This window comes from Corvus hawaiiensis, chromosome 3 (genome assembly GCF_020740725.1).
Source record: "Corvus hawaiiensis isolate bCorHaw1 chromosome 3, bCorHaw1.pri.cur, whole genome shotgun sequence".
In the NCBI taxonomy this organism is placed as follows: Eukaryota; Metazoa; Chordata; class Aves; order Passeriformes; family Corvidae; genus Corvus; species Corvus hawaiiensis.
This window is the reverse complement of record NC_063215.1, coordinates 16,211,794-16,233,688: the sequence shown is the minus strand read 5'-3', so window position 1 is coordinate 16,233,688 and position 21,895 is coordinate 16,211,794. Positions and strand designations below refer to the sequence as shown.

At 36.3% G+C, this 21,895-nt stretch overlaps 1 protein-coding gene across 3 annotated transcripts in view; it reads right to left on the bottom strand.

The window, feature by feature from the left end:
* MBOAT2 (membrane bound O-acyltransferase domain containing 2) overlaps positions 1 to 21,895 on the bottom strand; it is a 94,689-nt gene that overhangs the window by 14,616 nt on the left and 58,178 nt on the right. For all 3 annotated transcript variants that reach the window (XM_048297220.1, XM_048297222.1, XM_048297221.1), the window contains 7 exons: positions 20,260 to 20,355; positions 16,215 to 16,270; positions 9,506 to 9,560; positions 8,544 to 8,727; positions 2,737 to 2,929; positions 452 to 555; positions 47 to 111 (listed from right to left, as the gene is read on the bottom strand). In XM_048297220.1, the coding sequence (XP_048153177.1) occupies positions 47 to 111; positions 452 to 555; positions 2,737 to 2,929; positions 8,544 to 8,727; positions 9,506 to 9,560; positions 16,215 to 16,270; positions 20,260 to 20,355 (753 nt within the window). The remainder of the gene's footprint in view (positions 1 to 46; positions 112 to 451; positions 556 to 2,736; positions 2,930 to 8,543; positions 8,728 to 9,505; positions 9,561 to 16,214; positions 16,271 to 20,259; positions 20,356 to 21,895) is intronic.

Sequence of the window (21,895 nt, the reverse complement as noted above, 5' to 3'; positions counted from 1 at the left end):
CTAAGAAACTTCAGTGGAGAAAAGCTTTCCTTTAAGAAATAAATACCTTTTGAGCCAAAGAGCTGTTTGGATATTCCAGTTATCAAGAAACATCTTGAAACTCGTGGAAAACTGTAAAGCAAAACAAACTTATTATTTCCATGATTGCAGTGTGTCACAATGTGTTTCAAAATTCTTGTGTATAAATTATAAATCCTCCCACCCAACTTTGTGATGAGTTGAATAAGTTATTTACTCTACTTATAACTGCAAAATATTTTGGAAGTCAACTGACAAGTAGAACATGTTCAAAGCAGGCTATTGTCCACCCTATTCTAAAGGTGTGAACACATCCTTTCTGACAGAATATATTCACTATCTTAACAAATGAACGCGTAGGAAAAGTTACTGAAATTAAGAGCAACTACCTACACAGGCATGTGGGGTTTTTTCAAAAGAGCCAGAAACAAACCTCTATTTGCTGAATTCTCAGATTTGATATTAGATCCCAACGTGTAACTCCATTTTTATCATAGCCTCTAAAACCAAACCCTGCTGCATTATTAATTGCATCTGCTGCAATGAGACAAAAAGAAATAAATTATTAACCGTCTGTATTACAAATGGTGCATCATGTAGTTTGTTCAAAACATTTATCACATTTTAAAGACTACATTTATTTTTTCTTTTAAATACTGAGGATGACTTGAACAAACAGAAAACAATCCAAGCAACACCAGCCTCCAATTCATAAACTTGTACAAAAGCATAAGAATGAGAGGTAGCAGTAGCTACTTCACGGTACAGATGTTCGCTGTCTCCCATACCACCTACTTGGACTTGCTTGAGCAAGCAGACAGAAAAACAAACTCAATGAGATGCATCAAGACCACAAAACAGTGGCTGGTTGTAATGATTTGAGACAGCAGCTCAATGCTCAGATGCATGACTTTGGTCTTCATTATGCAGCAACAGTGATACTTAAAGCATAAAGATTAAATTGTGTGATTCCCTCTAAGCAGGTGCACATTCACAGCACCTCACACAGAGCAGCACAAACCTAACAGAAGAAAACAGTAATTTTCTACAATTTCCTCAGCTGTATTTTTCAAATTAGGATGGCCACGTACAAGGCAGTGAGGTGTTTTTGAATTTATAATATTTTTACTTCCTTGTGAAATTTTTTTAAAAACATCTTTGAAAGCGACAAAATTTGCTGCCTTACATCTGATGTCATTATGTCAACTTCAAACACTGGGCAATAATTTTATGCTCAATTAGAAACAGCTGGAGACACAAACTCCATAATGTTTTGCAAGCTAGAATACAAAGATGATAACTAGAGTTAGACTACAACTACAGTTAGTAATCATTTTATTAACTAGCATTTTAGTATTCAAGTAATTCATTTCATTAACACATTTTTTTAAAGTGCAAAGAACAGTAATATACAACTCAAAGGTGTAAGATTCAGTAAAACTTTTAAAGCCGCTCACATTCTGCTCCTACCAATGTAAGTTTAGATGAGACAAAGTGGAAAAAAGGCAAAAAAAAGCTACCTAACAAACTAGAAGTACAGAGCTGGTATCGTTTATTTTCTTCGGTATTTTCCAAAGGAATGCTAGCTCTACACTGCTAGCAAGTGCAGAAGGAGGAATCCAACTGAAGTATTAAAGGCAAAAAATAACCCAAATAAAATTATTCACTTTTCAGATGACTACTACTATTTACAGATGATGATATGGGTATGTAAGACTACAATATACAAAAGTATTTCTTTCCACAACAAGCCCCAGAATTACTATATCCAGACAAGCTGAAAGCATTTTATTCATTTACCAGGAATGAAACCAACAGCTGTAAATGAGTCATGCTGCTCTGCTACACTAAAGCTTTCTTTATTGAATTGTTCCCACAGATTCTCTTTCAAAAGAATTATGAGGCAAATATGTAAAACTGGAGAGGAGGAGGAAGCTGATGAAATCTGTTGTGTGAACCACTTCCAAGATGTCAGCTTACTTAAATAAAGCATCTTCTTGCTGTATGTGTCATTTTTTTTACAAGTAACATGAGGGGAAATGCAAAATATTCCTTAAACTATATAATCTATTCAAGTGTCTTAAATAAGTTACTAAGCATGTTGTCCCACCAGTCATTCAAACTTTTAGTAAACAAATACTAAAACTGAAGCGTCAACCCATCAAATTCTGAAAATGCCACCTACTATTAACAGCAGTATCATGCATCTGAATTCCAAAGTATTAATTTTCCTTCATGATTGAATAACATCAAGAAAATTACTGATAACTAACCACAGAAAGAGGTTAAAATTAACTTTGAAGATATGCCAAAAAGAAAGGTATCAAAATAAATTTTAAAAAAGCCACAAACAAACAAAAAGAAAGATTTAACATCAGACCAGATTTACTACTAATTTTTTTTTAAGTTCATTGTTCACTGAAACACTATCACTTCTCCAAAACTCCTTATGTTTCACTCAGACTTGTAAGGGAGACTATGATCTCATTTGCAACACTCTCCCAACACTGTGCTTAAATTTCTGGTAGCTTTTGTTTCTCAAAAAGAGAGACACTATTCAATGTACTTAATACCTTGAAATACTTAAATGCAACCAGGTTTTCCTAAGGCCTCAAGAGGGCACTGCCACTTGTTAATACACATTTAAGTGCGCACATCTCAGATGATTCTCAGTACATGCTCTTTCTGTTATTATTATATTTTAAAACGTATACTTACCTAAAGTCCATGCAAAATAATACTTGGGTCTGGCAGCCATAAGAGACACATATAGGTAGAAAAACCTTACAGGCCATGATGCTGTAGCTCTGAAGTTATCATCAATGTTGTATTCCACAGGCAAAGTTTTTGTAATAGTCATGTGGAAGAGTAAGGACAGTCCACAGATCAAGAGTTTCTGTGCCACAGCTATCTGAAAATTTAAGATGGAGATTTTGTAAGCTTCATTTTTTTGTTTATCTTCTAGAAACAAAGGAAAGCTATAATCTTCCTTCCCTATAGATATATATGTTAATTTTTTAGTAATATATATACTAGCAACTTTAAAATAGTTTTTAAAGAAAAAATCTCTATTTTATAGATCCTCAAGGAATATTGTTATATTAATCAAGGTGTAAGCATCACTTCTCCTGGCCAACACAACAAATCCAGTCTGACTACAATGAGCCAGAACACCTTTTGCAACTCAAATTTTTTTTCTTGTCAAATTACTGAAGCAATTAAACTGTTAAGACATCATAAAACATATAATCTAGGACAAGATACTATTACTACTGCAGAGATTCCAAAACAATGGCAAAGCTTCAGTTTCTTTTCAGGAATCTTTGCCATAGTGCAGGTGTTCAATTGCTGCCCAACTCAATACATCAATCATCTCTGTTGGATTATTACAGCATCTAAATTCTAAACCAATTAAAATACTGAAATGATTTATGAATTTCAGCCCAAATTTCAGTCAATCAGTTCTAGACAGACCTGTTTTCCCAAACAGAGTGATCAAGCTATAATGGGACAAATAATATGCTCACAGATATGTAAAAGTGTGTTGTTCAGGTAGGACCTACTCAGATTTACTTAAAACTCAGCTTCGCTATAACCACCACACCAAAGAGTATGCATTTTTAGTAAAACATTTCTAAGGTTCTATTATAAAACAAACAGAGCAATAAATGCCTGACACTGACTGTTCTAAGTCACTAGTCTGATCCACATCCCAAGGGCAGACACCATGTTTTGTGAAAGTCCCCAGTAACATACTAAACCAAGCACCTACAAAAGAGAAGTTGGAGAGCTAATTCATTTAAATGCAATTTTCAGGTTTTTATTTTATGTAATCTCGATATTTAAACATTACAGTTTTAATTTACATTACAATTCTACAGATACTAAACTTAACAAGAAAACAATCAATCTACTTTTCTTTGAAGCATCAGAACAAAAATATAACCAGAATCTTTCTGTCTATGCTGCTTCCAGTACACTCGCCCAAAGTTTTAAGGATAACATCCTGTTTCACTGAGAGTTCAGCTCCACATGTCTAGTTCCAAAATAAAGGGCAATTCTGTTCCACGATACAGAATGGAGCATTAAATGGCCAATTGAAAGCACACACTTTGGCAAGATACATGGTATCAAAGATTCACCCAGTTGCAGAGACATAAGAAGTGGTACAACCTGATAAAAAAATAGACTTGGAAAAGCTGTAAAACGGTGAGGGTATTTTTGGATATTGCATATATTTCACTTGGCTCATCTCAGAAGGTATTTCAGAGAGGATCAGGAATCCCAGCTATTTAAAAAAAAATCAACCAGATAATTCAGCAGGCAACTACCTACTAATGGTTAAAGCTGGTGTTTAATTATTTGTTTCTACTTGCTTTCTAATAAACTTCATATTAATACTTTATTCTATTACAAGAGTTCAACATGAAATGATCTCTCTCTTTGCTGCAGCAGAGGGAAAGCTCAGTTGGCTTAACATCTTCAGGATCTTATATAGAAATGAACGTTCACAAAATCAGTTACTACTAAAACTAATGAATCTTTAATTCTTGTATGTACTATCTGACAAACACAAAAATTTGATATTTGTAAATATCAGAAGGCATCACCCCGAAGTTCTGAAGACATTTGCAAGGATTTAATTTTAACGCCTAAGCCATAATTAGAAGTCATGCTCAATTTTGCATGAGAAATATAAGTATAAGCATGAATACATAAAATAGGTGCTTTCCATCTGAAGATGACCACAAAGTCTCAAAAACATGTTTTGGCCAGTTATAATATAATAAATAAATAATGTTATCTCTGTTTAAAGGCTTGCTTTGTGCCACTGTCTCTATTTACCAATTTTTCTGTTAGTAAATAGAAATCATTCATCTGCCTATTCAATGCCAAATACGCTTTGTATTTCTCTTCTTAACTAAATTGACGAGGTGAAAACACCTCTTTTAAGGAAAAGCATCAGGGTTTCAACAAAATTTATTTTAAGAAAAAATAATGAACTCATACAAGACTCTGCCATAAAGTAAACTTTTTTATTTTAATTGCACTACTTCATTCAAGAATTATAAATCCCAGCATGCTGATACCATTTACAGGGATCAGAATCAGGGATATTAGTATCCCTAGAAAACTGTGATGGAGATAAATCTCCCACCTCTACAAAGTCAGGGAGCTGTTGTTTCCAGACTGGTTTAAGCAGAGTTTCTGAAGGCCAAGCCAAACACAGGCTGCAATGCAAAGCAGAGTCCTGCCCTGCCTCCACTCCTTCACTGGAGGTTTGGCTTGTGCTCCCTTAGGCTGAGTCAGACTAGAGAAACAAATCAGATGAAAACCTAGATTTTTGGCATTTTGTTTGGGGTGTGTGTGTTTGAAATTTTTTTGGTGGGAAAGTGTGGTGGTGTGTTGTTTGGTGGGTTTTGGTGGTGGTTTTTTGTTTGTTTTTTACAATAAACTAGGTTCAGACTAGATCGAATTATCTGAATCAGACTATGACACTGTACACTGACAGCAACAAAATCATTGTTCAATTACCTATAGAAATGCATCTGGTAAAACATTCATTCACTTCCTATTACTTAATTAACCAGGTTATTAATAAAACCCTCTTTGCCAAGGCATAAATGGGCAATCACCAAATTGCACAGTCACACAGGAGGGTTGGTCAGTTTTTACAAGGATGAAGTAACTTGAAGTTTAATTTCATTTATTCTCTAAAGTTTTCAACATAGCAAAATAACTGTTCTGTTAAGGAATTAAAAGACCATAAGATGCAGGATAAGTTTGACCTCAGAAGAAGCAGGATATACAAATTATTTTATAACAAAAAGGTAAAAAGACCTGGCTCATTTAGTTTTGATGAACTAGGCGTACCTGTATAAAAATATCAAATATGATCAACATTAGGAAGGGAAAAAGGTACTTAAGCTAGAAGACAATGCCAGAACAAAACTAAATGTGCATAAATTAGGTGGGAATATAATTAGGTTGAAATCTAGATATCTAATTGGAGAAAGGGGTTCAGGAACAGCTTTCTAATTGAAGAAATAAGGGTAAAACACAGAGCTCAGAAATTTTAGAAATACATTACTGCATAAACACATATCATACATAAAAACAGATTAAAAAAGTAGGGAGGAATCTTCAAAAATTTTATTTGAATGAATTTGCTCTTAGGTTGATAAAGAATCAGTACATAATACATAATATTGGACTGTATTAAAGCACATTATTCTGGGGAGGCTGGTACCTCAGATAAAAATTATAGCGAATTAAACAAGAACATTATAACCTGTAGGAAGAGTCTGCATAATAAGCAAGAAAGCAGGTATCTGCTGACAGGAATCTTGTATTTTAAGGGTAGCCATAATAAAGAGAAACTTACAAAGACAGATATTAATTTCTGAGAGTTGACACCACTTTGAGCACCAACAAATGATAGCTTGCAAAAAGGCACAATAGGAGGGATATAAGAAGTAAGTTTTAATATGGTGACTCGATTCATTTAACATGCAACGAACACAGCAAAAGTACTAAACCAAGTTAACATCATGCAGTCAACACACAGTAGAGAGGAGGAGGCTGGCATGAACTACTTTGGCTATGTAATTATATTTAACAAGAAATGAAACTTACTGTAACTCAGCTCAAGGATTATTTTATTTATGACATTAACATTTGCTGATCCCCACTACAATTCAATTTTTTTTGAGTTACCTAAAAATTTATTCTTCTTGAAATAATGAAAAATTTAAAGTATTCATATAAAGTTAATGGTATTTAAACATTCTTCTAGAACAAGACAATATTTTAATTGATGCAGCAAATGCAGTGAAATTGTATCATTCATCTTTCTCCAAAAGCACACAATACTCACTGGTGTTATAAAATGCAGCCAGATTTCTCTAACACCAGTTGGGAGATGAAGTATCAGGAGCATAAACAGCTTCTCATTGTTTTTATGTCAAAAGCTAATGCAGCATAAATCACAAAAGTTTCAAGCATCTTAAGAGCAATTAATTTTGAAGAAAACCACTTACCTGAAAGAAGCAGCCATCATAGGTTTACATTTATTTCTATTGACCTTGTCCAGAGTACTAGCAAGATTATGTGGTAAAAAGCCAGGAAGTCCTATCAGGGCAATCAGGAGATGTGTGTCCTGCAGTACTGATATGGGCAGATTTGGTTTACCTCCACTCATTTGCAATAATTTTACTACCTAACACTTTTCTGCAGAAATAGGATTTTAGTACACAAGACTTTCCTGGGCCAAAACAATGTTTATAAATGAAAGTGTCTGCAACTTTGTCAGTACAACACATCAAAGCAGAGCATGGGCCATGTGATGCCAATCTACACAAGGAATTCTCCCTGTGTCTTTCATCCTTCCTAACTTGCTCCACAGCTCACTTGTGTGAGCCTACATGCTCTGTCTACTTGTGGAGCAGCTTGAAGTGTTCATCCTCCAGACACTAGTTTGCATTCCTGTTGTGCAAGTTACTACAATCACACAAGAAGGGTAGAACGGAACATGCAAAGAGTCCTCACCTGCTTTGCAAGCATGGAAGTGGTTGGAGATGCCCCAACTGATTAGGAAGCACTCCCTGTTGGCCCAGCTGTGGGGCCATAACCTCTACATGGTAGGACACAACAAACAGCTAATGTGGGAACACCTTCATCTGTTCCACCAACAGCTAGTGTCACAACATGAGCAAAACATGGGCAACAGGTGCTGGAATTAGCAAAAGCCATCCATGTGAAGTGTTCCAGTTGACCCCATGATAATTCTGCCTCTTATGTGAGGTAAGAATTATCTTAGGCACATGCAAATTTAAATGCCCAATACCTTACTATTTAAGACAATATGAAAAGAGTGAAAAAATAATAATCAGTACTCTGAGCATTAAACTAATTGGACTAAATTTTAAAAGTAACAAGTTTTATGAGCTTTTGATTTAAATTCCGGTCATACAATCTCTCCTGTAAGGCATGATGAACTGGACTATCTTCTCTACGTATTTGGTTTCTTCTCCAATAACAGACCAAAGGAAAAAAAAGTATTATGTGGCTTGGAGTACTATTCATAGTGTTATGGCTAGTTCATCTTACTACACCTTCAGATCAAAATCCATCTTTAATACCTCTCTACATGACTGCAAGCATGAAAAATGAAACTACTTGCATGACTTTTTCCATTTGTTACATATGACTGGGTTTTTATACACAGTATATGCTTAGAAGTGAACATGCATGAACTGTTTTAATTTAAAGAAGGCTTTTTACCATATAAACTTGTTAGGAAGCTCCAAATTAATCTGCTTTTATCCACAAGAGCCAGACTGGAAACCATGAAGAAAATCTGCCTTTAAAAAATAAGCATATAACGTTTTGAACAGGTAACCATTCTGTTGATGAATGAACTCCAGATACAGCTCAGCAGTTATGCCTGTAAATGAAGAGTGCAAACCAAGCTTTCCATGCAATGATTACATAAGCATCAGCACGGCAAGAGTCATACATCTTACATTTGGGGAAGGATCCGTTTGTTCATATTTTGTATCTTCCTTCCCATTTGCTTCAGACTGTTGCAGCTGGTATGATCTGCCTTCAATGAAAGTAATATAGTCTTTGTAAGAGCATAACGGGCCTGCCAGGATACCCATGAAATTACAGTTGTAACTTAAATACTCCAGTAGACTTGGCATGCGTCTGTAATTCAAAGACAAGCAATTCGTGAGATGGGTTGTGTAGCTCTTCAGGATTTCCACAGTAGGAAAAGTCATACTCCATGTTATCGCTTACTCTAACTGCAATAAAAAGCACACGGACAAGAGCAGTTTGTCTGTCTTTGCAATCACAGCTTGAAACATTCTACACACAGCACTTCTTCCCAATCCATACTGAGCATTTTCAGACAGACCTCCTGAACTCTAATGACTCTCTCCTTGTTCAGTAGAGGTGTTTGACTGAAGCTGAGCCTAAGGAAGGAAAGGGAAGGCTGTTTTCCTAAGTGTTTGTTCAACTGTATTAAGTTCTCTATTTTTCCCTCAAAAATTGAATCAATAAACAAAGGTTTGTGTTAACTGGCAATAATTTCAATTAAAGCAAATGTCTCAACACTCGCTTGCCCAAGAAAACACACTTTTTTCAAGTGTCCTGAATAAAAAAGGAGAAAAAGTAATTTAAATACTGAAAAACAGAATTTAACAATGTTCCTTCACCAGCTACTTCACATGTGTACTGTTTACTAGTCTCCTATCTGATATGGCATTCATTTGCATAAACCACATACAATGTTTTTTCTAAATAACTATAAAATCTACTCCTAGTGATATTTTTCAGAACAGATATACAAATCTAACTACAAATATACAAAAGCATGGATCTGTTTCTTGTACACTCTGTTTTGAATGTGAGCTGTAGAAATTGCCCAGAACATTAATAAAGCACACAAAACATCCCCAAAGCAGAATGTCTGAAAGCCTACCTTACAGCCAAACACCTCTGTGATGGAGTCAAGTCTTCATTTTTCCGAAACATTCCTAGGGAAGAGGACAGGAAAAAGAAAAAATAAAGAACAGCTAACCTCCCCTACATTAATTAGCTTCTTTACTCAGCAGAGAAAGCCTCATGCTGCAATGTAATTTCTCAATGCCTCAAGCAATTTCAGAGCTATTATGTCACATAACATTTTTGCTGGAGCTGGATCAAACAATTCTTACTGACAAAATTACAAACTCTCGTATCTTCAGTTTTATCCAGCAGTGCCTAAACCTGAAATCACATGGATTTCAGAAAAGCATTAAGACAACCTGTAGAAAGTGTTAAAAAACCAATTCTCCTACATTGGTCAAGACTTTACAGTCTGCAGGTTATAAAAACCTTTATTTCCAATTCCAGAAACTGGACAAGCCCCAAACATTGCATCAGTCATTACAGTTTTGATGCATAAAATGAACACATTCCAAGAGAGATTTCAGCAATTCAAAACTTATGGCAGACCTCAAGAACAGCAAGCAAAGGTTGTGACTAAGGTCCAGTGAAGCAGGCACGGCAGTAAAGGTGCTACAGTCTTTTCCCTGAGCGCTAACAAGAAGCTCTAAACCCTGCTAGCAGAAGGGGGCAGTCCAAGTCTAAGTTCAGCAGCAAGACTGAGTTTACCTTCTTGCCGTATGTGGCTATTTCTGAAATGCTGGTGACCTATCCCTGAAAAATAGTCTTCAAAATCTGTACTCCCACAAGAGAGAAAAGTAAAAAATAAGACTTTCAACACTTTCATTTATTATGAAATACACTAATTCAGGGGAACAAAAAAAGTAGAGATCCCTCCTTCAGACAGCCCTGGCTAGTACCAGCCAGCACTGCCTGCCAGAATGACCACTTCAGCTCCTCCTGCAGCCTTCTCTACTGGCTCAGACATTCCCACATGCAGCCATTTCCTGCTGTTCATATTTGCATTTTTTCTTTGCCATTGCAAGTACTAAAAACTTTATTTTTATGCACATAGCTTCCTAAAGGAAATCAAATTTATGGGATCACACATCAATTATCTTCCTCCACAGCAGTGCTTAAACCCAACAGCCAATTTCTAACCAAGTTTGATAATAGAGTAGTGTAATATAAATATGAAATCCCAACGTGCTTTATGAAAATACATGTTTGTATAGAAAATCCTCCTCCTCTCACAGAACAGTTGCCTTCAACCCCACTCCTTGATACCAGTAAATCCATAGAGGGGAGCCCTTATACTTGATCCAAGCATAAGGTTTCAACTGGAGCCAATTTTCTTTAGATACCAAAATCAGTCAGCCTTATGACAAAAAAAGATTGAGGGGCTGAGGGGAAGTAAAAGCTAATTTAATTCTATGACTCATGGAAACACTTGTTATCTACCAAGAAGATAACACTGTTGTCTTAGTGTGACCATGATCTACACACACGACTTCAAAACCACACTTTAGTCTTCAACAAAGCTGAGAATACAGAGGGGTTACCAACTTCCCATCTCCTCTCTTTCAATATGACCTGGAAAAATGTCTCCCTCGGTCCTAATCCTTCACAGTGGAAAATCATCCCCTTTCATACCCATTCAAGGCAAGAAACTGAAGAACAAATTAGCACCCTCTAACTTCATGCAGCACCTTCTCTTCCTCATCATTACATTTTCACATCTTCTCCTTGGTTCTGTAGCAAAGACTTTTAATCTGATAAAGGTACTGAATAAAAAATGTGGAAGGAGCATTTTGAAAGATTCTGTAACCTTTAAGGTCATAATATTACAGTTCTCAGGTAGTGAATCTCTGAATTTAACACAAACAGAAATTTAACACAAAGACTCTAATAGATGGATGTAGATCCCACCACATGGCTAGTGCAGGGAAGTGTCCCATACAGAGCCTTCAGTCTCTCCTAGCCTATACAATGCAAACTGACTGGAGCAGGAGCCTCCTTTGCCATTATATTCCATACAAGTATTTTACCCTTAAGTCAGAAAGAGGAAGCGATCACTCAGTGTGTCCAAATGAACTTGCATAAAGCCAGATTAGCCACTAAATAAAGGTAATTAGTCAAATGAAATACTGCACATCATTGTGTGTGGTATGAAAAAGGAGGGAAAAAAACCTCAAACCTGAAACAGAAGAATCTAACCATTGAAATATGATCTGTGGTTTTGGAGAGGTAGGAGGAAAGAACTGGTCTATTTAAAACAGGTTTTAGTTATATACACACATACATATTAAGTCATTTAAGGCCCAAATAACTTTGTAAGCAACACACTTGCAACACTTATCTCAAACATATTGCATTCAAGTAAGCCTCCATTAACTTTCATTTTCCTTTCTCACTAAAGTTTCTCTCCAGCCAGCAGATTCCTTGAGGTCAGGTTAGTGGCTTTCCCTGTTTTGGTTTTTGTTTGGTTGTTTGTTTTGGTTTTTTTAAATGCCTTTTCAGTGCCTTGAAGGCCCATTTATCATCTTTGCACAGCATGCAAGAACAAGGAAACCACTGGATCTCTGTCATAATCTTGAAAGCTTTCAGGAAGCTATCATTAAGGTTTTTTAAATCATAGAAAATATACATGGAAGAGGTGCTCTTCCATTGATGCTTATTCAATATGAGATGAATTAATATATACACATTCAATATTTCCCAGGCCCATGGGAACAGAAGCCTCGTAAACCACAGCTGTTCCCTACCTACTACACACTGGAGATGAAGAATTCCCACTTTAGCAGCACACTGCTGCTAGGGAACTCATGAGGTTTTGTAACATTCCTTCGGTGATTATTAGAATTGCTTTCTCCTGTCCTAAAGCAGAAGGCTACCGCAACAACTGCAGCTCTTAGTTACTACCAAATCACACAGCAGAGATTAGAGAAAATGGGTTTCATTGAACATCTATTACAGAGGTAACACAATTTAGTCACTCAGCAACTATAACTCCATTTTCTCATCTGTAAAGCAGGGAATACCTCCTATGTTCCTTCCTTGGTAAAAGAATTTTGTAAATCATCAGTAACAAAATTTTTCCCAAGTGGTCTAGATCATGAGGAAGTTCTATCTTTACACTCCTTCTCTGGAGCCCATATCCTAATGGTAACAAACCCAACACCCTTAGGCACACAGCACTGTCCTGCCACATAGGCTTTATTATGGGATATTATGACTGCTTCTGTGGTTTCACTACAACAGTGTTTACAAACACTGTATCATGGCATCACCCCAGCTTTGTGGTTAAACTTATCCACTTTTCTATTTGTATGGAAATCCAGCTAATCAGTAACTAATAATGCTTAGACATAGGATTATATATTAATAATAAATACAGATCCTATTGCAGGCTCGGTTGCAATTACAGTAAATTTTGTGGTTCTGAAATGAATCACCAGATGAGCCCAAATGCATGTTGTTATTAAAACATTTTAAGATCCAAAGACAGACAGACAGACAATAACAGTTTTAGTTGTTACTACTACTACTTTAGTTGTTACACTGGCAGCAACAAAGGCAAATAGCTACGAATACCCACTGAGTAAAATTGGAAAAAACCTACAAAAAAGCAAGAAAATTTATAAGTTTTAATATCCAGAGAGCCAAACAAGCAAAATGCAGGCACAAAACTATACTTGAAGACTTAGAAGGGGAAAAATACAATATAATTCTTTTAACCACTAAGGACACGTACTATAAAAAAATAATTTGGTAACTGATACTGAAACAATAATCACCATGCTATCACTATCATAAGAGAGAGCACATTAAAAATTAAAAAAATAAAATTAAGAGGTAATTGGAGAAAGAGCATTAAAAGGAACTCCTAAGCATAATAAGAAACCAGCAAGTTAACCAAAAACCCCCAAAACGGCACCACACAGCAGTTTCACTGATATAATTAACAGAAATATTAGAAAGCAATGTTTTTTGTTAAACAGCTCCAAATTCTTTGTTCTAATAAAAAACACAATCCTTTTTCTCCCTTAACTCTGTCATTAGCTTGAAGTATTGCATAAATAAATCTAAATCTTGCCACAAAGAATTAATATGGACACCAGCAGTTTCCAAATACGTAAAAATATTTCTGCCTTTAGAATACACGTGAGATGCCAGGGATAGTCAGCAAAAAATACAAAGCAAATGTTAACACACTGACTACTCATTTTTGGCATTGCTCATTTGAGTAACAAGGAACTGGAAGGTAAGAACTATCAAAGACCAAAGTTCAGAATGTAAATCAGAATACATGAAAGGCGTACTTCAAATCTCTTCAGGTGTAAGTTTGTGATCCATGCAAACTTCTGGAAAGTCTGTATTATACAGCAAGCTTAAAGTACAGAATCACAGAATAGGCTGAGTTGGAAGGGACCCACAAGGATCATCAAGTCCAAATCCTATGCAAACTTGCATTTAATTTCCCTGCTTAAAAGAAAAAAATCCCTTACAATAAGAGCGCAGGGGTGTAACTGTTACAGGGGTAGCTGTTATTGTTTATGGGATTCCACACTAGCTTTCAACTTGGAATCAAGCATATCCACTTAGCTAGACAGATACTTGAATATACAGCATGAGTGAGTGCCCTCTCTGGTTACATTCAGTTCACTCCAGGACCTTCAAATGAAACCAGCTGAACACAACAAACTGGCTGCCACGGAAAGATCAAGTCCAGAAGACTGGCCTTTACCACAAAACCAACCTAGCTACAACCGGAATCTTGACGTTTACCAGGAACTTCCAACACACCAACACTTTTTTTTCAGCTGTTTATTTTCGTTACTCTCCTTGGATGTACTGGTAAAAAATGAGGGAGGAAAATAAAGTAATTGGTGATTAATATAGCCAAGCTGATGTGACTAGAGGCTCAGTGTGCCATTAATCACTTAGTAGAATGATTTTCAACATTATCTCCTCTCCCATCAGTATATCTCTAAGTAACTTCCAGTGGAAGCATGGACCTTTGTACAGTGAACAAAAGCTCACTGAGAGCAGGGCTTGTTTTCATTAACTTTTCATGAAGGATCCCTTTTAGGCTAAGGTTAAAAAACTTTGCTTTAATGGAATCTTAGTCTTCCCTGTATTTCTTTTCTTAGCATCTCCTGACACCAGACTATCAGTTGCTCCTGAATTCACACTGGTCACATCAACTTTTGAAAGTCATGTTCACACTGCAACTGCGACATCCAGCTCAAAGATTCTGCTGAACTGCAGACACAACCAGAGAGAAATCTTTCCAATATACTGTTAGCTACTCCACACTGGCTGACAAAGACTTCTGAGGTCAACAAGGAACAAAATTTCAAGGCTGATACTGAAAATTCAGTGGAATCTATACAGAAATACAAAAGAAAATACAAATTATCTGAAAAATCTAGTCTAGTTCGTGAAGAAAGTTAAGAATAGCACTGACTAAATGAAACATTTGTTTCAAGATTGCCAGGAACACTCACATGCTTGTTCCATACCACCACTCCACTACTTGCGCATGATGTCAGCAAATTCAGAATAGCTCTTTCCCCTAGCAAAATAATAGTAAGAAGAAGCATTCCTGCTTGATACTAGAACTATTACTTCCTTATAATAACCTGTTTCCACTACACTACTGTGTACACAACTACACTGTTGTGTACTCCATACTTCAGTTGATTATAGCTTGCAAGATTACTACTTCTGAATGTATTTTCTCTGGAAGTTAAACATCAACATCTTTAACCAACTAGATATGCCTAGCATTATTTATTTTCATTCATGCAAAAATACTTTAAAAAGGTCTTTTCCCAACTTTTGATATTCTGAATGTTGTTGCCTACAGGCTTCTCTAGACAATACCACTTAACAAAAATGGGAAAAAATATGAAACATCAACAGCACCAAAGCTAGGATGCATATGAGACAAAAGCACATTGAACTTCATGCACAAGGTTAATAAACAATTTCAGAACAGCAGGTGTCCTGATTCGGGTGTCTGGAGCTACACTCCCAAATCTTCAACTGGACAGGTCTATTAGATGACATTTTCAAACTTTAAAATGAAAATTACTCCTTTGAATTTAAAGGTAACTAAAAACCTAGCTATCCCTACCCACAAAAGCCAACATTAGGATTCTTTGTCACAACTAGGGCCCCCTTATCTGATGGATACATCTGACAGGAGAGAAGACAAACATAATTAGACAATCTCCCTGTTCACAGCAATATGTTAGCAGTGAGTGTAATTATGATACTAAACAAAGTGAAACACACAAAGGTTTTATAAAAATCAGCGTATATGGCACAAACTAGGGCAGTACTCAAGAATTAACATTTTAAAACTAAAGGAGTTCCACAACTGAAATTACATGTGCTTTTTCTATCCACTCATCCGCAACAGAGATATCTGAATCAGGAAGTTCTTTAGTTAACTCTCACAGTCAATACCCTAGCCCAAAACAGTATCGGTGGTCTTTAGACACTGACTCCAGCAGTGTCACTGGTCTTCTGAAAAGTCATATCTTCTGTACAGTGTCAGCATTTTTAGAGCTTCTGTAGAGTCCAAGCAACATTTATCAGTACTTTCATTAGTAAGCATCAAAAGAAACAATTGAGACACAAAAATTTATTTTGCCTTGAAATAACAAAACTGGTCTAAAGTAATTCACTGAATCATCATGAACTTTCCTTAAATTTATTTTGTATGGAAAATTAAACACAGTGAAAAATCTTACCATCATGAATCTCAAATGCCAAACTAGTGATCTTCTGTGTAATTATCATCATCGGACTGTTACAAAAAAAAAAGGAAGAAAGAATAATTTAGATACAAATTCAGGATTTTCTTTCACATATAAATACCAGGGGAAGTTTATATTGGGAGTCCCGGTTAACTACTCCAAGCTGGAAGATCTTCAATGCAAGGACAAGGTGATTAGTTTTTTAGCTCAAACCACTACAGTTTTCAATGCAATGAGAAGAATTAAAGCCTTAAATGTAGTATTTGATAACACCTGTCTTTTATTGCTGCATTAGGTTGTACAAATATAGCCAAAATGTTTCATATGTATTTTCTACTAACATAGTTGTTTTGGTTTTTTTTTTACAGTGAGAAGAGTAAATAAAAAAGGACAGTAAGATCAATTTATATTCATTTTAAGTTTCAGTAGCAGTAAACAAAGGACAAGAAAACTACAGCAAAGTTGAATATGAAAGTAAGTTATTTAGCTATGCAGACCACTTCCATGGTTTCTACTAACACCTGATCCTATGTTTGCTTTTTCCATTGAGAATTATTTTTTGCTTCAAGTAAACATATCTGGCAAAACAAAAACCCAGCATAAGTATGCTGGCTCCAACAGAGCTCACTTTGTTCTGAATTTGGTACACTTGAGTGAATCTTAAACTGTCCAAGAAATATTCTGCCCTGGCTAGCCAAGTCAGTTTTGTACTGAGAAATTATACCATTTTCATAGTATCTAAAAGCTTTTGCCTGATGTGAATCTCAATATCACAAACCCCCTCCCTGGGGTAGGGAAGGGATAGGGAATGCAAAAAGTAAACTACTAGAATTTAGAAATTTAACTTTGAAATCAGATCTCAAAAAACATATCAGGAACTGTATTTACCTAGAAGTATCTAAGCTGGAGACAAAAAAAAACCCAAGCCAAAAAAATAACAACAACCAAAAAAAAAAAAAACCCAACAAAAAAACCCCAAAAAACAAACAAAAGCCCCCCACAATAAAATAATCATACTGTACAATGGGCAACTCATGTCTTGAGTGCACTTGGCATTTTTATAACACATTAAGTTGGCACAGAACTACAAATCCAAAAGCCACCAGGTCCTCCTTCATTAACAGGGCTACACCAGTATTTTTGCCATATGGTTCAGTCCATCAAACTGATAATTTTTTTTTTTTTTTTTACATAATGGTTAAAATTGGTTTCAAAGCACACAATTATTTCCAGTCCTCAAAATGTAATTGGGGGAAAAAATTTCTACTGTACCAAAAAATTTCTACTGTACTGTGCCCCAAAATCCTGGTATCAAGACTAGAGTGACATGCAAGGGTCATAAAGGAAGAAGACTAAACAGGAACAGATAGTCTGGTAAATCCCTCATACCTCTTTCTAGCATTTAAGCTGTAGGCCTGCCTGGTGCTGGCAGAAATCCCCAACTGACTCTAAATATAATGGGTTTTCTTTCTGTAGGCAGACATGTGACAGCATGGGTCCTGCCTGGTGGAAGGATGAAGTCCAGGAGGATCTCAGTCAGCCCTTACATTCATTCCAGATGATAAATCTATCATTGTTATCATAGCAGACCCTGGTATTCTCATTTTGTTGATTTTTTTTTTTTTTTCCTCCTCCTGAAGTGGCTATTCCAGTATCATCAAATATTTGGCTGAGGAGCAACAATCTAGAGACTAAAAGAGGAAGAGTCCTTCCTGGCACAGTGAGGCTGTGAAGTAGGATTTTAACAATCCCTTTTAGGTGCTGGCAGAAAGGCAAAGGAGGCAGCTGGGATCTGTTAGTACTGCAGCCAGGACCACACAGCTCTCCCCAAGCAATTGCATCTCCAGCATGAGGTGCCCTCAGCTTTCTCCACTGTCAGTGCAACTGAGACCTTCCTTCAAATTTTGAGCAGATTTTCTCAGCTTGGGCACCCCAGACAGGCACTGCATGCCAGGAGAAATATCTAGGTAAACACACATTCAAAGCTCTTTTGGGGCTAACCACTATATGAACCCATGCCAACATCTTTAGAAGAACTTGCTCATGCTGGAGTTCAATAGCTGGTTATGCAACTTTAGTTACTTTCTTGATCTTACTTTTTCCTTTCCCAGAACCAGAGAAAGTTTTCTTTCTCTGCCTGTTTTGGAAGTAATCTCTGTCTCGTGTCAAAGGAGCATATGCAGTGTATGCCAGAGATTTAATGTGATATGCATACATCAAGCTCCCAAGTTGGTGCATGAAAGGGTGGTTTAAATCTGCCATCTCAAACATACAATCAGAATTGGATCTAGGCTTCAGAACAGTTCCATCCAGAGCACAGAGCTCATAAATCATGGAATAGTTTGGGTTGGAAGGGACCTTGAAGATCATCTAGCCCCATCATCCCTGCCCTGGGCAGGGACACCTTCAATTAGATCAGGTTGTTCAGAGCCCCATGCAACCTGGCTTTGAACATCTCCAGGGATGGGATGTGGGAATCTTTGGACATGTTTAGACCTAGCAGAAATCTCTGAGCTACCACTAAACCATCAGAGCCACAAAGCCAGCTGCTATCTGAAAGCAGTCACATTTGAGCGATGGTGTGCTCAAGCTCTACTAATTATGTTGAGAACAAGAACAACAAAGTGCAATTACACTGCTTCCAGAGTCAGCTCAGAGCTTAGATCACTGCCAAGGTTGTACACTTTGGCCCTACAGTGAAGTGGAAGGGACAGCATCTGGATTACAGTTTCACTAGTAAAGGTGAAATTAAATTCAACATCAGTAAATCTAGTGTCTTTATGCATATGACTCTGTTGCAAGCTCTCATTATAGCCAGTGCAGATGTAGTCAATAGAGTCAGGGGCATCTGACAAATGACCCAGTTCACACTCAGGTAGATACTTAGTGCTGGGTCAGCTGAAATGCCCTCCAGGCTTTACTGTCCACATCGATCACATCTCTGCTGACTACAACTGGAACTTGGATATCTGGCTTGAAGGCAGACGCTTGGATGTAAGACAAATGTAGAAAGATGTTTCGGAAGGTAAGAAGATAAAGATGACAGAAAAGATGAACTCAACCATAAGAGCTTTTGGCTTCAGCCTACAAGTTAATTTCCTGGACTATATGCCTGTTCCCAAAAAAGACTGAGAAGTAACAAAGCTAACAAGTACAACTCTACCACAGGTAATGTTAAACTACGAAGACCACTGCCACTCAAAGTATCCCTGGAAAGTATTTAATGCATTATTTTAAGCAGACTAGCAAATAGTCCCCCATTTCTTTTTTTCCCCTAGAATACACACTGTCCTTTAAATCAACAAAAGCACTATCACAGTAGCAAACTTGTTTATAAGAAATGTTGTGCTTCACATCTCTGGGTCTGCAGCAGAAAGAAGAATTACCAATATGGTTTATTTTTATTTTGCCTATTTAATTCTGTTTTGCTCCTATACAGTTCACTATATATAATGAAGGCACATAGAGACAAAACTTCCTGCTTCCAAGGAATCTGTGACTACCTCACCATCCAGGTACCTGTCTCCTTAGCTTTCTCCTTCTGGAACATTTAACATAAAACCAAAAAAGAAAGAAGCTAAAAGCTAAATTCCATAAAATATTCAGATTTTCCTCAAAAAGTAGTATTAGACTGTGCCAGGCAAGCAAGTACACCAGACACAATTCAAGGTTCATCATGCTGTCAAAGATGGTAGCAGAGACTTTAAGGGAAGACCCAAAGAGAAAAAATTCCCATAGCCACCAAATCCTTTATGCCATTCAGACAGGAACAGGAGGCAACAGATAACACCTTGGTGGTTCTAACAAGACACAACTGTTAACAAAAATTCTCAGTTTGTATGATTAAAGCATAGTTACTTACATATTTGCATGTGTGCCAATTGCACATACATGCTCAGCTTTCTTCCAAAGTTTTAAAGGTCGACACAATTAACTGGGGGGGGGGGGGGGGGGGGGGGGAGGTGGAGCAACCAATAAAAAACCTCCTGCAACAACAGATACATTATCACTGAGAAGGAAAGATTATTTTTCTCCTTACCCAGAAAAATCAGCAGAATACTGTCCATAATCAAAGATATAGACCCTAGTAATTTGGCACACAGTGAGGTATCCTAAAGCGAAAACAAAGCAATACCTAGAAAGAAAATGGGGAAAAAAATTTCAATTAAAAATCATAAACATTTCTCCACTGAATAAAGTACCTTTTAAATAGAGTTTAATCTCCAATTATTTTTAGTGAATTTTACATAATAGAAATTTGTAATTACACTTTTATTCTGCCTGAGGGGTTTTTTGGGAATGTTTATTTTATGCAAGCATGTACTTTTTTATTTTAAAAGTGTGTAGTAGAACCATATAAATTCTGTTGTCATTACCCAAAATATTTATTCACATAAATAAAGCCTAGAATTTATAATTTTAAGCACCACTGTAAAAACTGGAAGTCCTATACAGAAAAAATTATCTGTTGTTTTTGTAGTTCAGAGTTTATTTTTGTCTGTATGACTATAGAAGTTTGGAAAATGATATATCAAATAATTTCCATTGCATGTACTGCTATGCATTCAAAATTCAGTACCACAAATACTATTGCTGCTGTTTTTGAAGGAACTGGAAAAGGCAATTAATTTTAAAATACACATATTAAAACATAGCTCAGTGAAAAAGGAACAGGATGCCTTTTATCTTCTGTTAAGCTGGTCCTGAGCAAATCTAAGAAAAAACACATATATGAACCACCTTATAAAAGTGTTATATGTATGATAAAATTAGTTTTACATACCATTTTCTCAACAACACACTAGTGAGAACTGATTTGATACCTCACAAAATCTGCCAGATATTCTTTGAAGTCCAAAAAGACAGTGAATGCCACCAGGAACTTAACTAATCCTTTAGGATTTTAATGTATGAACTGTACAGTCTTTATTTCATGTTCACAAGACTGATGTGCAATCCCTACAGCAGACCATATAACACATCCAAAATCCAGTTAGAATGAAAATATTCATACAACAAACTGAAAATCACAGCCAGGACTGGATTTAGGTGAACTAGTGAGGGACACTGCAAGAAGACCTTGGAACATGACTTTCCTTTCTTTTCCAGATAAATATTTCGCAAAACCTTCTTAACATAAGAAAATCTAAGGTCTTAGAAATTATTCTTCAATCTGACAGTTGCTACACAGAACACTTGCAGGTTAACCTTTAACTGAAAAATGTGCTAGATATATACCATTTAATGTATTAAAACATCCAACTTTGAAATTACAGATTACCTCATATACCATTAAATTACATCTGTTTCGGTGAAAAAAATAGTTTTAGAGGGTCTGTTTCAGCAATAGTTTGTTTTCTGTTTTCATTAACATTAACAATTCAGAAACAGTATTCTGCTGGGTGACTAAGTGGTACAAAAGTGTTCGTAGTAAGAATACGCTGGCACAGGTCACCCAGAGAGGTCGCAGATGCCCCATCCCTGGAAACATTCAGGGTCAGGTTGAATAAGGCTCTGAACAACCTGATCTAGGTTGAAGATGTTCCTGCTCATTGCAGGGTGGACTAGATGTCCTTTAAAATTCAATTAAAAGTAATCCACAATTATATGAAATAAATATTAGTCATCATGACCAACATGGTAGGGGTTTCTCACAACATTCAGTTAAATCCACA